Source organism: Schistocerca americana, chromosome 2 (assembly GCF_021461395.2).
Source record: "Schistocerca americana isolate TAMUIC-IGC-003095 chromosome 2, iqSchAmer2.1, whole genome shotgun sequence".
NCBI classification, from domain to species: Eukaryota; Metazoa; Arthropoda; class Insecta; order Orthoptera; family Acrididae; genus Schistocerca; species Schistocerca americana.
In genome coordinates, this window is record NC_060120.1 from 473,272,758 (window position 1) to 473,288,556 (window position 15,799).

At 42.4% G+C, this 15,799-nt stretch overlaps 1 protein-coding gene across 2 annotated transcripts in view; it reads left to right on the forward strand.

The window, feature by feature from the left end:
• Positions 1–15,799, forward strand: part of LOC124596162 (protein chibby homolog 1) — a 55,995-nt gene that overhangs the window by 23,082 nt on the left and 17,114 nt on the right. For both annotated transcript variants that reach the window (XM_047135197.1, XM_047135196.1), the window contains one exon: positions 11,021–11,136. In XM_047135197.1, coding sequence (XP_046991153.1) covers positions 11,021–11,136 — 116 coding nt within the window. The remainder of the gene's footprint in view (positions 1–11,020; positions 11,137–15,799) is intronic.

Below are 15,799 nucleotides of genomic sequence, written 5' to 3' on the forward strand. Positions count from 1 at the left end.
TGGGGGCAGTACGTTGTCTCTAATAAAATTTCTTCAACTATTTGGATTTTTGGATGAAGTCGTGAAGTGTTCAGTATGTCGTGAAGAAATGAGGCTTACTTAAAGTTCCGGCGTCTCGGACCAGGGACGGCTGTATGTGGAGATGTCGTAAGGATAACAGGTCAAGGGAAGTGTTTGATCCCAATGTGTGGCTGGTATTGGGAGATGTTTTTGAGCTATATAGGTCAAGGGAAGTGGTAGATCCTAATTTATGGGATCGTGAGTTGCTGTTGAACTATATAGGTCAAGGGAAGTGTTCGATCCCAACTTATGAGATCGGGAGCTGCTGTTGAGCTATATAGGTCAAGGGAAGTGTCCGATTCCAGATGATTATTGTGGTTAGTGGTATTTGTGATGTCGGTTTTTTCGTCATTTTGTGTGGTTTTGTATGGGGGTGGGTGTCTAAATTTGTTTATATTTAGTGTGTCCTCAGTCAAAAACCCTCTATTTCCCGCGCTTGTCCCGTTAGTGTCATTAGGCTTTTTGTGGTGTGTGTGTGTGTGTGTGTGTGTGTGTGTGTGTGTGTGTGTGTGTGTGTGTGTGTGTGTGTGTTTTTTTTCGATGTATTTTCATCCTCATAATGTGTACGTAACGACGCCATATTGGAATCGTGGTTTAGGGTCGTTTCCGCCATATTTGTGACGTCATGGGTCAAAGCAGACGGGTGGGATCGGACGCTTCCGTATTTCCGCCTTTGTCCATTTTGCTAGGCTGACAAAAGGCGCTATACAGGAGTTGGATTGGGAAGTTGTTCCACAGCCACCTTTTTGCCTGATCTTGTGCCCTCAGATTTTCATTTTTTGCACTCTCTTGCCTTCAAGGAACTTCCTTTCCAGATGAAAATGTGCTCCGATCATGATCGACAAGTTCTTCTCCTCAAAACTATGATTTCTACAGTTGTGGAATTGAAAAGTTACCCCAGCACTGACAGACTGTTTTAAATAGCAAAGGGGAATATATTACTGATGACTAAAATCTGATATGTGTGTCTGTTGTGTTTATTATTCTTGTGGGAAAATGCTACTAGCTTACACACCAACCTAATGTTTTATACTACAGTCTTACATTGTGTGGAAGCTTGTTGTACTATTTCCTTCTATGTATTGTTGATTGTCATCCTTTGCTTGCCCTGAAACTGATCAATAAGGTCAAATCCTATTTCATAATTCTGTAAATATCAATTGTGTAGCTTTCCCCTTAGAACAATTCTATTACATATATTGTACAGTATGAAAGTGTCAATGCACATAATGTATTATGTTGTCCTTATTTCGCAAATTGTCCAGTTTTTATCTGATGGCATAGGCAACCATCCATGACAGTTTGCAGCACACTGATTATTTTATATGCAATTTGAGTAAACTTTGCCATTGTTATTAGGTACTTGTTGTAGTCAGCTTTGGTCTTAAACAATGGAAATTCCAAGTAGGAATATCAACAATGTAGGAAAAGATCGATTGCTACTTACCTTAAAGGTGACTCATTAAGTTGCAGACAGACACAGTTAAAAGACATTTATACAAAACTTTCAGCAACAGTCTTCATCAGGAAAAGAAAAACACACACCATTCATAAAAACAAGCAAGCGTACCTCATGCACACATGACTACCAACTCCAGCAGCTCGGGCTGCAATTCCATTCTGTTCTTTGATTGTGCCTGTTTGAAATTTAACATGTCATCTTTAAGAAAGTGTAAGTAGAAATCTATCATTGTTGATGTTTCTACTTTGATGTTACATTTCTTTTGTTAATTCTAATGTTAAAACAAAACTGTGACCCCTTTACATTTGTTGCAATTGACATCAGGCAGTGCAGACCACCATCTGGTTGGACATCTCAGCACTAGTTTCTTTTACACTCCAAATCCACTTGTCAATTACTCTGTCACAGCCAAGCTGGCTTTATACCATGAAGTGGCAAGATGTGGCATGTGTCTGTCTTGTTCAACCCATGTGTACTCAAAGTTGTACACACTTTATGATAGAACACCTGGCATGTCACAGTAATGTCTCAACTTGTTTATGGTATGTTTTTATTTACTAGTTAAAGCTACTTATTATTATATGTTGCCTTTGGATTGTATCCATCCACATGAGAAGAATTTTGTGAGAGTTGTTATTTTACAGCATATTGTATAGTCCTCGTGTGGGAGAGTGGTGCAAGCAGTGTATGATATAACTTCCATTGCCTGTTTTTTGGGTATGTAATTTTTGTCATTGAGCTGTTGTGTATGCCCTACTACATTTTTTTATTTATTTGACTGTAAGCCTGCAACATCAACATATTTTCTTTTATAGATCTGGGGATGGCAGGCAATATATTGCTAGAACCAGTAAGCCAGTAATTGTGTTAATGTAGCAGTCTTAGCAAGTAAATTGGTTTTCAAGAGAAGACTACAATACAAATTTAATATTCTCTCTACTTTGACCATTAGTAGTTGTTTTGCTGCCAAATAGCAAAATTCGACCACTGATTTCCTAATTAGATTGTTTCAGAATTATTTAATTTAATTTGCCTGCATGCCCTTATCCTTATTCTACTTTTGTTAGTATTCATTGTATAACCATGTCTTCTTTGTCTGTTGCCTGTTCCCTTTCTGTGATATTGCCTTACCCTCCTGTGTTTCTCCCATCTTTCAGCATTCCCTTGTTTGCTAAAAACTGCCTTGCCATTTCAGCCCTTGATATTCATACAACCTCTTTTCTCTATAGCTTTAATTAATTTTCCTTTCGGTAACATAAATTTTTCCGATAGTCAAGCTTGTTTCTAAAGTTTTGCACTTCTCCTGTAGCCATTGCTACTTTGCTTTTTGCGCTTCCTGTCGATCTCATTTTTAAACATATGTATTCCATGATGATGTAAATTACATTCAATATATCGTGTATTACCCAAGTATTTCTATTGGGCTTGGTCTTTTTTCCTACTTGATCCTCAGCTTCCTTCACTATTTCATCTCTCAAAGCTACCCACTCATCTCTTATTGTATTCTTTCCCCCTGTTTCATTCAGTTGTTGCTAGGGCGACCAACATCTGACCATGATTTTAAGGGAGGTTAAGGAAGTGCAGGTGGTGACTATTTGAAGGCGTGGCAGATGGATGGTGTTTCAGGAGGCACTCTTCCAGTTCACCACTCGCAAATTCTTCAGGGAAGAGGAGCCAGTTGTAACCTGTGTACGCCGGTGGGTGCAGTAAGAGAAGAGTGTCTTTTAACCATTTATTATTTCTGCAAATACATCTCTCCTTTAGCGATTCTAAGGCAGTCCTCTGCCGCTGCTCGTCCAGGAGTGCCGCGAGCGCCTGGCAGCTACACTGGAAGTGGATTTTGCGTCTCCACCCTCCGCACTCGAAGAAGGTGGCGCATGCATATGTGGCTTACACATGCCAGCCTAGGAGGTCCTCGGTCCCCTCCCATTTCTGTGGTTCATCTCTACTCTCAGAACCGCAATGACAGTTGTCGTGTGGTCGAGAAGTGCGCCGACCCTGGCCTGCCATGCAGGTAGGACCCATGGCTCCACTGAAGTGTCAAGAACACTGGTGTCCTGGTCCAAGTTGACATGGAAGACCCCCAGGCCTTCCCATCTGCATTGGAGCTGTCAGCAGCACCGAACTCCTGACTGGTGATTACGGAGAGGAAGACATCTCTTCGGCGGCTGTTGGCGGTGTTGAGTAGAGAAGGAAATCTACAACAGACTTATACCCCATTTTAATACCGTGTCCGTGAATCGAGTACAAGCATTTTTCTATGACATCGATCCTTCTGACCAACTCCCTTCTGAACTCAAATGCTGGAATATTTATAGTGTGAAATATTGGCTGGTGTTGACCCAACATCACTTGTAATGACCGCATAGGCTTTCCTAATATGAATGTATCAGCAGTTCATACTGCACCCTATTTGCTTAACGCATTTGTTATACCAGCATACTGGTTTGTAACAATATTCAGTGTGCCTTCTTGTATTAGCGACGCGGCTTCTTACTTCACGTAACCAGGTGATGTGATACTTCTCAGTCGTATTGCTTTACTAAGCTCCTGCTGATGCTAGCTACTCAGTTTGCACAAAGCACTGATGTCCTGCTTTCTGTATGACCTGCTAATGTGATGGAACGCTATCCTTTCTTGTCGCACTTGTTGATACTCCAGCAAAGTTTTGCAATTATGAAATTCTGTGGCCAGCTCCCTCATACAGGGTTGGTATGTTAACAGAAGATTTAGTCACAATTAATTTCAACTGCACAATTACATTGCATTTTCTGGGAATAGGGGACAGTGGAGGTATAAATATAAAAAGTCTGGCATACTTTGTTTTACATCTCCTTCACTTCAAGATCACATGACGATAATTTATTCACTTTAGAACTAAATGAATACACATGTGATCACTGAACAGTATATTAGGTACAATTACGCAAAGAAAACTATACAAATCAGAAAATTTTCTGTTGACTGTCCTCAATTTTTAATTGCTGCCAACTTAAGCGCTCTATTAGGACTGTCTCTTTTGAAGCATTGTAAAATGTTGTTGTGTTGTGAGAGTCAGTTAATGTAACGACTGTGTTTAAACATGAATGCCTGTATAATCCATTTTCGCGAGGCTTTGTTACTTCCATGTGTTATTTATTACCATAGCTGCTGATCAGTAAGAGGTGAGTGCTTCCATGGGTTGCCAGTACTATCTGAGAAACAAGTAAACATTCCCCCCTCTCATGACCCATCTGACACACATGCTATGTAACCGTTTCTCCACTCCATGCATTCCCTTGAGCCAAATCATCATCTTTCCGTTTAGGCATGAACTGAAGAAAAAGCCACATGTCAACAACAGTATTGATTGTTATACAAAAGCTTTTCGAGATCTGTCAGTCGGCAATTTGAGCGATCTATAGTACTTTGCAGGATTAATATTTATAACACCGAACACAAATAAAATCCTCAGGCACATAGACACAGGCAACAGAGCATGCACAATGTCGGCACTAGTACAGTGTATATCCATCTTTCGCAGCAATGCAGGCTGCTATTCTCCCATGGAGACGATCGTAGAGGTGCTGGATGTAGTCCTGTGGAACGGCTTGCCATGCCATTTCCACCTGGCGCCTCAGTTGGACCAGCGTTCGTGCTGGACGTGCAGACCGCGTGAGACGACGCTTCATCCAGTCCCAAACATGCTCAATGGGGGACAGATCCGGAGATCTTGCTGGCCAGGGTAGTTGACTTACACCTTCTAGAGCACGTTGGGTGGCACGGGATACATGCGGACGTGCATTGTCCTGTTGGAACAGCAAGTTCCCTTGCCGGTCTAGGAATGGTAGAACGATGGGTTCGATGACGGTTTGGATGTACCGTGCACTATTCAGTGTCCCCTCGACGATCACCAGTGGTGTACGGCCAGTGTAGGAGATCGCTCCCCACACCATGATGCCGGGTGTTGGCCCTGTGTGCCTCGGTCGTATGCAGTCCTGATTGTGGCGCTCACCTGCACGGCGCCAAACACGCATACGACCATCATTGGCACCAAGGCAGAAGCGACTCTCATCGCTGAAGACGACACGTCTCCATTCGTCCCTCCATTCACGCCTGTCGCGACACCACTGGAGGCGGGCTGCACGATGTTGGGGCGTGAGCGGAAGACGGCCTAACGGTGTGCGGGACCGTAGCCCAGCTTCATGGAGACGGTTGCGAATGGTCCTCGCCGATACCCCAGGAGCAACAGTGTCCCTAATTTGCTGGGAAGTGGCGGTGCGGTCCCCTACGGCACTGCGTAGGATCCTACGGTCTTGGCGTGCATCCGTGCGTCGCTGCGGTCCGGTCCCAGGTCGACGGGCACGTGCACCTTCCGCCGACCACTGGCGACAACATCGATGTACTGTGGAGACCTCACGCCCCACGTGTTGAGCAATTCGGCGGTACGTCCACCCGGCCTCCCGCATGCCCACTATACGCCCTCGCTCAAAGTCCGTCAACTGCACATACGGTTCACGTCCACGCTGTCGCGGCATGCTACCAGTGTTAAAGACTGCGATGGAGCTCCGTATGCCACGGCAAACTGGCTGACACTGACGGCGGCGGTGCACAAATGCTGCGCAGCTAGCGCCATTCGACGGCCAACACCGCGGTTCCTGGTGTGTCCGCTGTGCCGTGCGTGTGATCATTGCTTGTACAGCCCTCTCGCAGTGTCCGGAGCAAGTATGGTGGGTCTGACACACCGGTGTCAATGTGTTCTTTTTTCCATTTCCAGGAGTGTATATCGGTATATATAACCATAAACATTCAAAGGATTGATGAGTTTTACAGTGCCAAGGAAGAGTATACTGTCACTTAACACAGAAATTGTATTTTCACCTGGGAGAAAGTGTATTTTTAACTGGTAAATCTGGGAATTTTTTTTCCTTGTCCACATATACACCCCGAACTGTCAAATTCCATTAATGTTAAGTATAAGAGAACACCCCTCATTGATCTGAATGTTGACTCCCATCAATAAATATTAGACAGTTTTGGCAGAAAGTCCTTCAAGTGAGCAAACTTAGTGATGTCAATATGCAAAGGGGAAAGTGGTGCACCCAAAGCCTCAGCATGATGGACACTGTACTGCATCAACATGTCTCTGGGTAACACTAGATATGTCAGTGGATGAAAACAAAGACGTGCTAGTTAAGCCACGAGAATGAAAATCGTTCCAACCACAGTTGTAAGTTTCCAGAAATTGGGGAAGCAGTAAGAGAAAATAGAAGCTATGTGACAAGACACCCGGTGAACACGAAGCAAATAGCCATTGGTGTTCTGTAAATAAGAGCCCATCATAAGTATGCATAGTAGCATGTTAGCTTCTGCAGCACTGGAGCAGTCTGAGTCAGAACATGTAACTGGATGTCTCATAGTTCACCAGTGAACCCTTGACATTACAATATTGAGTGCCATTTACCCAGTAAGGAATATGTGAGGTCAAACTGTATTTCATTTTGGAGAGCAACTGAGTAGGACAACTGCAGAGCAACAGAAATATTTTGTGTCTTTGTCTGTGTGTAAGATAATAGAAGAACAATTGTAGTGATGTAAATGTTTCTAGAAAGTGAAGATGAACCATGGCAAAGGATTCAGCTCTGACAAAGCTGATTAGTGAGACCTTGAGCAGGTGTAGCAGTATATTAAGAGCACTACTGACAAATAACATTGTCTTGTACCATTCCATTGTTGTTTTACTATTGCAAGCCCATATGTATTTGTTCATCATTGCTTGAGTTAACACTGTGATAAGTTGTGTTGTTATATGTCCAAGATACCAGCAATAATATAAAATAAGCAGTGTGCTAGGTGAGAAAAAATTTACTATCTGTGCAAGATGATGACCTAGATTATGAGCTAGCAGTACAATCCCACTATTAGGCAGTTGTCTACGAGATAGTTAGCAAATGAATAAGCAGTTGGTTGGGATCTGATGCAACTCAACTGCACTGTTTAATGCTTCAAGTGGGTCATTACTGTCGCAACAAAATGGTAAAATGAAAATCTATTTTATTATTGTTTAACTAAACAGTGATTTAGCTCGTATAATGTAAGTTTATTTTATCTTGTTGAATTATACTAAGTTTAAACTATGGTATTCCTCATACATACCTTGGTAACATAAAGACACTTATTCTTGTACAAAGTATGCCACACGCCCACTCATGTTACAAAAAACAGCACAACTGCAAGGTTAAGGGAACAGAGTGAACTATATGTAATCTCTATAAGCAAGCAGAATGGGCTGAGGGACAGTGCTCTCCTCTAGTAGCTAGGAATCCATATTGTTAGTGTGATCAGAAGAGTATGCTACGATGCTACGATGCAAGTTGTGTCTCTTGAATGAGTTAGGCCAGTGACCTGTAAGAGTAAAAGCACAGTAAGATGCACACCTCTTCCATTGAGGTATAGGCTTGTACAGGAAATAAATTGTTTAACTGTTTAAACTATACCCATTTGACAACCAGGATACTTCCTAGTTTGGTAGCGATTATCTCGCTTTCCCTCATCTGTCCTAAGTAACTGAAAAGAGCTTCTACTCCCTCTCATTTCGTACGATGTTAGAAAGGAGCCACCCTACGTTTCATCATCGCTCAAGTACTGTCCACAACTAATGGGGCTGTGATAACAGGACTGCTCAAAAGGCACATTAAGACTGCCCACAGGACTTTGTCATGGAATTGGAGGGACTGAAGGAAATACCTAAAGTCAACTTATTAGAAGGTGTTCCCAGATGGATACAGGGTGTGATAATGGCCAGTGGGAGACATACACTGTACTGAGACAATAAATGCTACACACAATTAATTTTCTGTCAAGTCCTGTCATCACTGGCACTGTAGTATACAGGGTGTTACAAAAAGGTACGGCCAAACTTTCAGGAAACATTCCTCACACACAAATAAAGAAAGGATGTTATGTGGACATGTGTCTGGAAACGATTAATTTCCATGTTAGAGCTCATTTTAGTTTCGTCTGTATGTACTGTACTTCCTCGATTCACCGCCAGTTGGCCCAATTGAAGGAAGGTAATGTTGACTTAGGTGCTTGTGTTGACATGCGACTCATTGCTCTACAGTACTAGCATCAAGCACATCAGTACGTAGCATCAACAGGTTACTGTTCATCACAAACGTGGTTTTGCAGTCAGTGCAATGTTTACAAATGCGGAGTTGGCAGATGCCCATTTGATGTATGGATTAGCACAGGGCAATAGCCATGGTGCGGTACGTTTGTATTGAGACAGATTTCCAGAACGAAGGTGTCCCGACAGGAAGACGTTCAAAGCAATTGATCGGCGTCTTAGGGAGCACGGAACATTCCAGCCTATGACTCGCGACTGGGGAAGACCTAGAATGACGAGGACACCTGCAATGGACGAGGCAATTCTTCGTGCAGTTGACCATAACCCTAATGTCAGCGTCAGAGAAGTTGCTGCTGTACAAGATAACGTTGACCACGTCACTGTACGAAGAGTGCTACGGGAGAACCAGTTGTTTCCGTACCATGTACAGTGTGTGCAGGCACTATTAGCAGCTGATTGGCCTCCACGGATACACTTCTGCGAATGGTTCATCCAACAATGTGTCAATCCTCATTTCAGGGCAAATGTTCTCTTTACGGATGAGGCTTCATTCCAATGTGATCAAATTGTAAATTTTCACAATCAACATGTGTTGGCTGATGAGAATCCGCACACAATTGTGCAATCACGTCGTCAACACAGATTTTCTGTGAACGTTTGGGCAGGCATTGTTGGTGATGTCTTGATTGGGCCCCATGTTCTTCCACCTACGCTCAATGGAGCATGTTATCATGATTTCATACGGGATACTCTATCTGTGCTGCTAGAACATGTGCCTTTACAAGTTCGACACAACATGTGGATCATGCACGATGGAGCTCCTGCACATTTCAGTCGAAGTGTTCGTACGCTTCTCAACAACAGATTCAGTGACCGATGGATTGGTAGGGGCGGACCAATTCCATGGCCTCTACGCTCTCCTGACCTCAACCCTCCGGATTTTCATTTATGGGGGCATTTGAAAGCTCTTGTCTACGCAACCCCGGTACCAAATGTAGAGACTCTTCGTTCTCGTATTGTGGACGGCTGTGATACAATACGCCATTCTCCAGGGCTGCATCAGGGATTCCATGCGACGGAGGGTGGATGTGTATCCTCGCTAACGGAGGACATTTTGAACATTTCCTGTAACAAAGTGTTTGAAGTCAAGCTGGTACGTTCTGTTGCTGTGTGTTTCCATTCCATGAATAATGTGATTTGAAGAGAAGTAATAAAATGAGCTCTAACATGGAAAGTAAGCATTTCCGGACGCATGTCCACATAACATATTTTCTTTCTTTATGTGTGAGGAATGTGTCCTGGAAGTTTGGCCGTACCTTTTTGTAACACCCTGTATACTTCATTGGTTGAAAAATACATTACTGCCTTTAACTCTCCTTTGATTTATTAGTTTATTTTCTGAAATAATGGTGAAAATATCAATGAAGTATTTATTTTCTAAGTTAAGCTGTAAGAACTTAATGTGAGGTCTGTATGCAACGTGAGAGAATTGTTTACTGTTTGAGAACTTTGTATTCTTAAACCCATTCTTCAGAAGTGCTAAATGACACTCCTACATGTGGGATGGGGTGGGGACGGTGGGTGGGGACTGGAGCCATGTCTCATGGGCCTGTCTGAAAGTATTTAACATCCCGGTCTTAAGAATTTGTTATAAAGTGTCACATTATATAAATGTGAGTGGTTCGAGGACGGAGCTCATGGTATGTTTAAATGTGTCATTGCTACATGTAAAGGTAGAGGAAAGTAGAAAGTATATGTTCAGGATATATTAGATATACAAACTTTTTCTTTACCTCACAGTTCTCTTGTTCTGAGTTAGCAGAAACTAGAGTGATTGAGACTAATTGCGTGGCAGTTTAAAGCATCTGACATTGATTGTAGTTAAATATCATTGTAGCACAATATCACTCATTGTTACTGGTGACTATAGTTAAGTATTTTGTATGAATATGGATAATTAATCAGTTTGTAGCCCTATCATTGGCACACCCCAAAATCTTTTTTTCAGGGTAGTAATTTTAGTTCTGTTTCATTTAACATTTCAGTTTTTATCTTAGTAGATGCTAGATGTGAAGCACAGAACACAATTCCATTTCATGTTGTTCATAATTCTTTGTGGGTGAGATGGAGTTTTCATTGCCTTCTTCCACCTTGTCACATTGTGGTGGACTGGTATCTTTATTATGTTTGAGTGCTTTACATTCACAAAGTGATTATAAATTGAATAACAATAGGAATGTGAGAATGAAATAGCATTGTGTTTCTCTTAAACTACTGTTCCTCTGAGCTGAAAGTTTCTACATTTTTTGTGGAGTTGAACATTTGCCCCTCTGGAATATGCGAGAATCACAGGGACACTCAAATTACATAGCTTCTTCTTGACTTTTCAGAGACTGGCCCAACAAGTGGAATTCACAAAGAAAACAAGAAATTGAGGAAAAGGCTACAAGATCTTGAGAATGAGAACAATTTGCTTAAACTGAAATTTGAAATTCTTCTTGACATGGTAAGCTTGTGGAAATAATGAACATTCTCATTCATACCCATAAAACGAAAAGCATTTTGAACATTGAGCACTTGCCTAAAATTTTGCTATATATTTTCAAAGCTCCTGTGACTGTGCCAAATAACCAGTTCTGAAAGTTATATCACAACTCCGTAAGTATTGTACTTGACCTCGTGAAACAATTGAGATTATATTCCACTGATGCATATTGTTTTCTATAATCGTTAGCAGTGTAGAATAGATACACTAATGAGCCAAAGGCATTGCGACCATCATCTTAAAAATGAGTTGGTGCGCTTTTGGAACACAGTACGGCAGTGAGTCTGGATGATCTGGATTCGGCAAGTTCGCAGTAAGTTTCTGGAGGTATATGACACCCAATTTTCCCGTACAGGTCATGCAATTCCCATAAATTAAGGGCTAGTAGTTTGTGAAAATTGAGCTGGCATTTGATTGGTGTCCCCGATGTGTTCCATTATGTTCCAATCAGGGAAAATTTGGTGGCCATGAACTCAATATGAGTTTACTGTCATGCTCTTTATAACACTGTAACAAGATTCTGGCTTCGTGACATGGACAGTTTCACTGGCAGAAGACACCATCATTGTTGGGGAAGACTCCGAGCACAAAGAGAGAGATCATATGGTTCATGACAGTGTTCACCTAGTCCGCGGCTATCATCATTACTACTACAGTTTCTAGGGAAGCCCGTGTAAATGTCCCCCATACCTTAATACTGCTTCCACCGGCCAGTGCGTTGCATGTTCAAGGAGCTGTTTGCTTGCATGTCAGCGTACTCAGATACGACCATTGACCTTCTGTAACAACATGATTCATTCAACCCAGTCACACAATTCCATTGATCCACAGCCCAATCTAAATTTCCATGCCAAGTGAAAATGTAATTGATGTTGTTAGGTCAGCACAGCTACATGTGCGGGTCAAATGCTGCGGAGTTTTACATTCAATGATGTGCTCCAAAACATTGTACCTGCACTAGCATTGTACTCTTTCAGCAGACCAGCCACAGGTAGTCACCTATACTGCTTCGCGAAGAGGACAACCTTCCGACCACAATGTTTTGTGATGCAGTGCTGGCATCAAACACCTTTTCGCCTACTCATTGTTTCACTGTCCTTCGATCACATTGCATGGATGCTCATGGCATCAGCTTGTGAACAGTTGACCAGCTTCACTATTTTGAAATCTGGTCATGCACACATTTTCACTTGTTGCGACAGTTCCATGTAAAGTACCAGTGCAGCTGGTATCAGTTTCTTTCCTTTCCTTTCCTTTCCCTTCCCCCTCCTCCCTCCACCTTCAGCTTACATCCTATAATACTTGTCTTACTGTGTTAAATGTTTATGTTAAATATTTAGTGCAAGATTATAACTCCTAATTAGTAATCACGGCATTTTATTCTTTTAAATTTCATCTATAACTATGTAAAATACTGAAATTCAAATTTCTGTTGCTGCTGGATGCTTTTAGATAGGCAACCTGCCTGTTGGACTGTGTACCGTGCACAGGATTAGCTATTAAGTAATTTAATTTTGTAGGCAAGTTCTGGTAGAACGTAAATACTTCAGGAGTGAAGAACAACTCTCACCGCATAGCAGAAACATTTAGTTGTTGACACACACACACACACACACACACACACACACACACACACACACACACACACACACACGCCTTTACTCTCACATGGCACTGTCTGGATGCACAATGCCAGTGCTGCATTTTTTCAGTTGGACTAGTGGACTAGGTTGCAGTGGGAGTTGTGTTCGGTGAGATAAGTAGAGGAGAGAGAGGCACAAGGCAGGGAGAGGGGTTGGGGGTGGGTAGCTAGCAGCTTGGAGGGAGGCAGTCGGTTTGGTGGCTAGGAATGTGGCAGGGAGAGTTAGCAGGTGCACAGACTAGGCATGTGATGCACAGTTCTCAGTGTCAGAGCCGTTGGGGAACAAAGTTCACTGATGTGGGGGAAGCAAATTGGGAGGGGGTGGCAGGGCAAAGCACAGAGAAACTGTTGGGTGGAGAGCGTTAGAGACATTGGGTTACCGGAGATCGAGGCCAGGGTGACTATGGGAGTGAAGGATATGTTGCAATGATAACTCTCATCTGCAGAGTTCAGAGAAGTTGGTGATAGAGTGAAGGATCCAGATGGCCTGGGTTGTGAAGCAACCATTGAAATTGTGCACATCATCCTCAGTGTTTTATGTTAAAACTTCAAACTTTGTTCTAAACATGTAAGATAAAAATACACTCTTAAAAAAACACCATGAAGGAATTATCCCAGTGGGACGGAAATTGGCGGATGTGATGTACCTGTATAAACAGGCAAATGATTACAATTTGTATGATTTATTCAAGAGAAAGACTTCACAAACTGAGCAAGTCAGTAATCTGTTGGTCCACATCTGGCCCATTATGCAAGCAGTTATTCATCTTGGCATTGATTGATAGTGTTCTTGGATGTCCTCCGAAGGATATCATGCCAAATTCTGTCCAATTGGCACAGTAGATCATCAAAATCCTAAGCTGGTTGGAGGGCCTTGCGCATAATGCTCCAATGTGTTTCCATTGGGGAGCGACCCAGCAACCATGCTGGCTAAGGTAGGGTTCTGCAAGCATGAAGACAAGCAATAGAAACTCACACTGTGTGCAGGTGGGCATTATATTGCTGAAATGAAAGCCCATGGTGAATAGTCATGGAGGTTAACAAAACATGGCGTAGAATATTGTCGATGTACCACTGTGCAGTAAGGGTGCTGTGGTGACAACCAAAGAGGTCCTGCTATGAGAAGAAATGGCATCCCATATCGCAACCCATGTTCATGGATCATATGGGTTATTATCCCACTGCTGTTGGGACATCTCCAGAGACATCTTCAGTGGTTATAGTAAGGGTTCAGATCGAAGTGGGACTCATCAATGCACACAATTTTGCTCCAGTGTATGAGAGTCCAGGCTGAAGACAAACCTGGAGATGCCCCGGACAGTGGTGGGATACCAAAATAAAATTCATCCACCATGTGGCCCGACAATCAAGAGTGATGGTCTAGGGTGCCATTTCATTTCACAGGACCTCTTTGATTGTCATCCACAGCATCCTTACATACCAGTGACACATTAACGATATACTACAGCCTGCTTCCCCCCCCCCCCCACACACCCCCCCCCCCCCCCACCCCCCCACCCCAACCCCCGCCCTTCATGGCAAGTCATCCTGGACTTACATTCTAGCAAGATAATGTCCACCCACACATGATGATCATTTCTACTGATTGTCTTTGTGTTTGCAGAACACCACCATGGCGAACAAGGTCATGTGATGTCTCCCCAATTGAAAAATTTGGAGCGTTATGGGCAGGGGCCACCCTGAACCAGGTCGAGATTTTGACGATCAACATGCCAGTTGGACAGAATTTGACATGATGTTCAGTAGAAGGACATCAAACAACTATATCAATCAATGCCAAGCCAAATAACTGTTTGCATAAGGGCCAGATGTAGACTAATCCATTATTCATTTGTTCAATTTGTGAAGCTCTTTCTCTTGAACAAATAATCCAATTTTTTCAAAATTGTAATAATTTGCTTGTCTTTATATGTACATCACATGTGCTAATTTGTGTCCCATTTTGATAATTCCTATGTGGTGCATTGTTTTTTAGAGTGTAGTTATGCATGAAATTATGAAATGTAATTGGACCAGTTTTCTATGAACTTTTTGATTTATAAAATGAAATTATCCCATACGTGTTGATATTGAAGTATTGAGAATATACTTTAAGCTTGATTACATGACAGTGCTTTGAATTGTAGAATGTTAGGGTGTTATTTAATGTGATGGGTAGTGCCATCTGGATATCTGAATGGGAGAATCTTTTTACCTCCAGAATATTTTGCTCAGGAGGATCCATCAACATTATGCCATACAGTAGTGCGACAAGCTCTTGGGGGAAAAAATCACAGTTGTAGTTTCCCATTATTTTCAACCATTTGCAGTACTAGTACAGCAAGGCGATATTGGCTAATGTTAATAAGGCCAAATTAGTCAACTATCTAGACTGTTGTCCTTACAGTTACTGAAAAAGCCACTGCCCATATTCAGGAACCACATGTTTGTCTCTTCACAAATACGCTTCTGTTGTGGTTGCACCTATGGTATGGCTCCTCTGTTGCAGTTGCCTGTCTCATTGAGACACTCAAGCAACTCCCACCTCTTATTGCAAAGCCCATGGTTCTTGTTTTACATAATGTGGCAAAATGCAGTAATAATAATAATAATAATAATAATAACCCTGTGGAGGCCCAAGAAAAGAATAGGCCTCCGGTATGTTCTGCCAGTCGTAAAAGGTGACGGAAAGAACAAACCACTAATAGGACTAACCCCCCTTTTAGTGCGATTAGTTGGTTCAGGACAGAATTAATGAAGCCTCGGACAAGCGCTGTCATGGTCGGGGACGACGCTTGAACCCTATGCCCGTCCACAATGGTAACGACACTGCTAGCCACACGGAAAATGATTTAAATCCAAATAGAGGTGTTTTGCAGGATATGCTTCCTGCAACCACTCTAGAAGGAAAACAAAGACAGAGGATGAGATGGTGAGATGATGTTAACCGACACCTCATGTTCTGTTATTACCAAGCAGCAA